This window comes from Orycteropus afer, unplaced genomic scaffold, assembly GCF_000298275.1.
Source record: "Orycteropus afer afer isolate SDZICR_OR568_19922 unplaced genomic scaffold, OryAfe1.0 scaffold00023, whole genome shotgun sequence".
Lineage (NCBI taxonomy): Eukaryota > Metazoa > Chordata > Mammalia > Tubulidentata > Orycteropodidae > Orycteropus > Orycteropus afer.
In genome coordinates this window covers 13,575,572-13,578,963 of record NW_006921610.1, presented here as the reverse complement: position 1 = coordinate 13,578,963, position 3,392 = coordinate 13,575,572, and the positions used below count along the sequence as shown (strand labels likewise).

Here is a 3,392-nt window from a genome sequence, read left to right as displayed (position 1 = left end):
ATTCAAGTGGGATATAATCAAGGTCATATTTTGCCTCTTGTGGACTTTTTTTAATTGGCTTCAGTTTCAACTTGAACTTGCAAATGAGCAATTGATGGTTACACAGTTAGCTCCTGTCCTTGTTTTGGCTGAAGATATTGAGTTTCTTCTTTGAGTCTTTCCACACATGAAGTTGATCTGATTCTTGTCTATTCTATCTAGTGAGGTCCACATGTGTAGCTGCTGTTTCTGTTGTTGAAAAATGGCATTTGTAATGAATAAGTCATTGGTCTTGCAAAATTCTATCATGCTATCTCAAGCATCATTTCTAACACCAAGGCCCTATTTTTTAACTACCAGTGATTCTTTTTGTTTCTCACTTTTACATTCCAATCACCAATAAAAATCAATGTACCTTGATTGCATGTTTGGTCAATTTCAGACTGCAGAAGTTGGTAAAAATCTTTAATTTCCTTATCTTCGGCATTAGTGGTAAGTGCCAAAATTTGAATAATAGTAGTATTAACTGGTCTTCCCTGTAGGCATATAGATATTATCCTATCACTGACAGCAATATACTTTATGATCAATTTTGGATCATTTTTTTTGTGACAAAGAATTCTACACCATTTCTTTTCAATTTGTCCTTTCTGGCAAAGTAGATCATATGATTGTCTAATTTAAAATGGCCCAAACTGGTCTATTTTAGCTTATGCGTTTCATATCATTTTTGACAACTTCCAATTTTCCTACATTCATATTTCATACATTCTACATTCCAATTATTAAGGGATGTTTGCAGCTATTTTTTCCTGTTTTGAGTTATGTAGTTATGTCTCATCAGCAAATTCAAGTCCTGAAAGCTTTGCTCCATCTATGTCATTAAAGTTGTCTTTACTTTGAGGAGGGAGCTCCTCACCAGTCACATTTTGAGTGCCTTCTGACCTGAGGGGCTCGTCTTCTGGGACTATATCAATGATCCAGGGCTATTCATCAAGTTTTCCAGTAACATTAAACACAGTGTTTCACTGCTATTCATAAGATTTTCATTGGCCAATTCTTTAAGAAGTAGATGGCACCTTCCTTTTTTCAAGTCTGTCTTAGTCTGGAAGCTCCCCTGAAACCTGTTCACGATAGGTGGCCTTGCTGGGTTTTGAAATACCAGTGGCATAGCCCCCAGCCTCACAACAAAATGCAAGCCACCAAAGTACAACAAACTGACAGATGAGTGGAAAAAAATTATATTTATACACACACACACACATACACACACAATCCCTCTCAAGCTCCCAAAATAACCAATAAAAGTCACCATCATCTATGCAGTTATAGAACTAATACAGAAAGAATGAAGAGTACTGATAGTGGCATGAAGCCAGGAATTCACACTTGATTTTCCACATCTATTTCTTCTTTTTTTGTCTTGATATGTTTGGAGTTTTCAATCACTGCTATTCTTGCTTCTTAATTATAAATTATTGTTAGATTAACTTTGTTGTTGTTGTTGTTATGTGCCGTCGAGTCAAACCTGACTCATAGCGACCCCTCCTTGGGTTTCCGAGGCAGTATTACTATGGAAGTAGGATTGCCCAACCTTCCTTCCGAGGAGTGGCTGGTGGGTTTGAACCGCCAGCCCTCTGGTTAACTTTAGTGTTACCAAATTTTAGTTAACCAAGGATTATTGGTTAACTTTACAGAGCATATTCACACAGTTGCATTAATGGTTTCTTTGCCTTTGGTTTTCCCCTAATTAGAGTTTAGGAATGCAATACATTCTTATTCCTAGATGTGGTGGACATAATTTGCAATGCTTTCTGTTCATGATCTTCATAATCTCTTCCCCTTGAGTTTGTGCAAAACTTGTTTCTGTCCAATAGAATATGGAAAGATGAAGGGATTTGAGGCAAATAAGGTCCCAGATAAATTGATACTGAGTTAATAAAAAGGAAATTTTTTCCTGGGTTGGCTGATTTTAATCAGGTAAAGGGTTTTTTGTTTGTTTGTTTTTTGTATTTGTTTTTTAAATTGTTGTCTTTTTTTTTTTAATTGAAGTTTCCTTCAAACAAGTGGCCATGACCAGGGGAAAAGGGGAGGGGTACCAGCTGGCATGGAGAGAAACCAACATTCCATTTATACACAGAACTAAACAGATGAGCACAGAGTCACCACTGCAATTAGAAGCTGGCAGCCTGGGAAGGGGGAGGGAGGGGCAGATGGGGCCTAGGGGTATCCTTAAAAAAAAAATACAGGCCCCTCCCAAACTGGGGTGCCTGGGGAGACTTGGCTTGCTTCAACCCAAAAGGAATCAGAAGATCAAAAGCTGTTTGGGAAGGCCAGAACCGTCAGGGGTGGAGGCAGGAGAAAGGTCCAGGGGGTGGGGGGAATGTTTGACAACTGGGGTAAAGGGATTACCCTCCTCCTGCTGGGAGTCGCCCCAGCCTCTCCAGTCTGACAGGAAGGGAGCAGCCTGCAGCCCCCATGGGCAGGTCTGGTATGCTCCAGGCAGGGGGCTTGAGGGAGCTCTCAAGTGTTTGGCCTCCTGGGACATGACGGCACTGCCCCCCAGCTTCTCCACCAGAGTGCAGCGGTCCTTGACCTCCTCATAGCAGTTTGTTTGTAATTTGTGCTTGATCCCTGTCAGCATCTTCTTGGCATTCTTGGAGGTAGCATAGATCATTTTGCTCTCAAGGGGTGCAGACTCGGGAACCCAGAAGATAAACAGCAGGTGCTCCTTCTTGCTTTCCTTGGTCTTGTAAGTTGTGTCATAGAGGGCCCAGCGGCAGTCCTTGTCCGGCAGCACCTTAACAAAAATGGTGTAGGGGTCATCGCAGTTTGGCCGACATCGCCAACCAAGATCTCCTTGGCCTCCTCCAGGATCTTGTTCTTCCTGTCTTCACTCAGGCAGAAGAGCACAATCTTGCACTTCTTCAACTCCTCTGGCATTGATGATTTGCACACCTTCATGTCATTGAACACCTTGATAACAACATTAGAGACAGGCACACCAGAGACCATGTTTCTGGAAGCGAGGAGAACACGACAGAACCAGAGAAGACAAGTGCCACTGCAGCTGCTTCCGGGATCTGACTGAACCTTTTTTTTCCGCCTTTTTTTTTTTTTTTTTTTTTAAATGTATTGTGATTTAGGTGAAATTTTACAGAGCAACTTTGTTTTTAATTCAACAATTCATACACATTTTGTTTCATGACACTGATTACAATCCCCACAATGTAACAACTCTCTTCCCACTTCCTCCCTGTGGTTACTCTTTTCCTGAGTCATTCTTACTTAATCATTCCTCTCTCCCTAGCTTTCTCCCTACACAAATGCTGCCTTCTGATCTTCCATGATTGATTGTTCTAAGGAGTGTATCTCTCTGGTGTAATTGTTCTGCTCATAGGCCTGCCTATTTG

The 3,392-nt window shown here is 41.2% G+C and overlaps 1 protein-coding gene across 1 annotated transcript; it reads right to left on the bottom strand.

Annotated features, from left to right (window-relative positions):
• Positions 1-2,284: 2,284 nt before the first annotated feature.
• On the bottom strand, positions 2,285-2,994 carry LOC103192036 (cofilin-1-like). Its single transcript, XM_042783655.1, is given in 2 exon segments — positions 2,285-2,808; positions 2,811-2,994. Coding segments are annotated over 2 exon segments (708 nt in total).
• Positions 2,995-3,392: the final 398 nt, after the last annotated feature.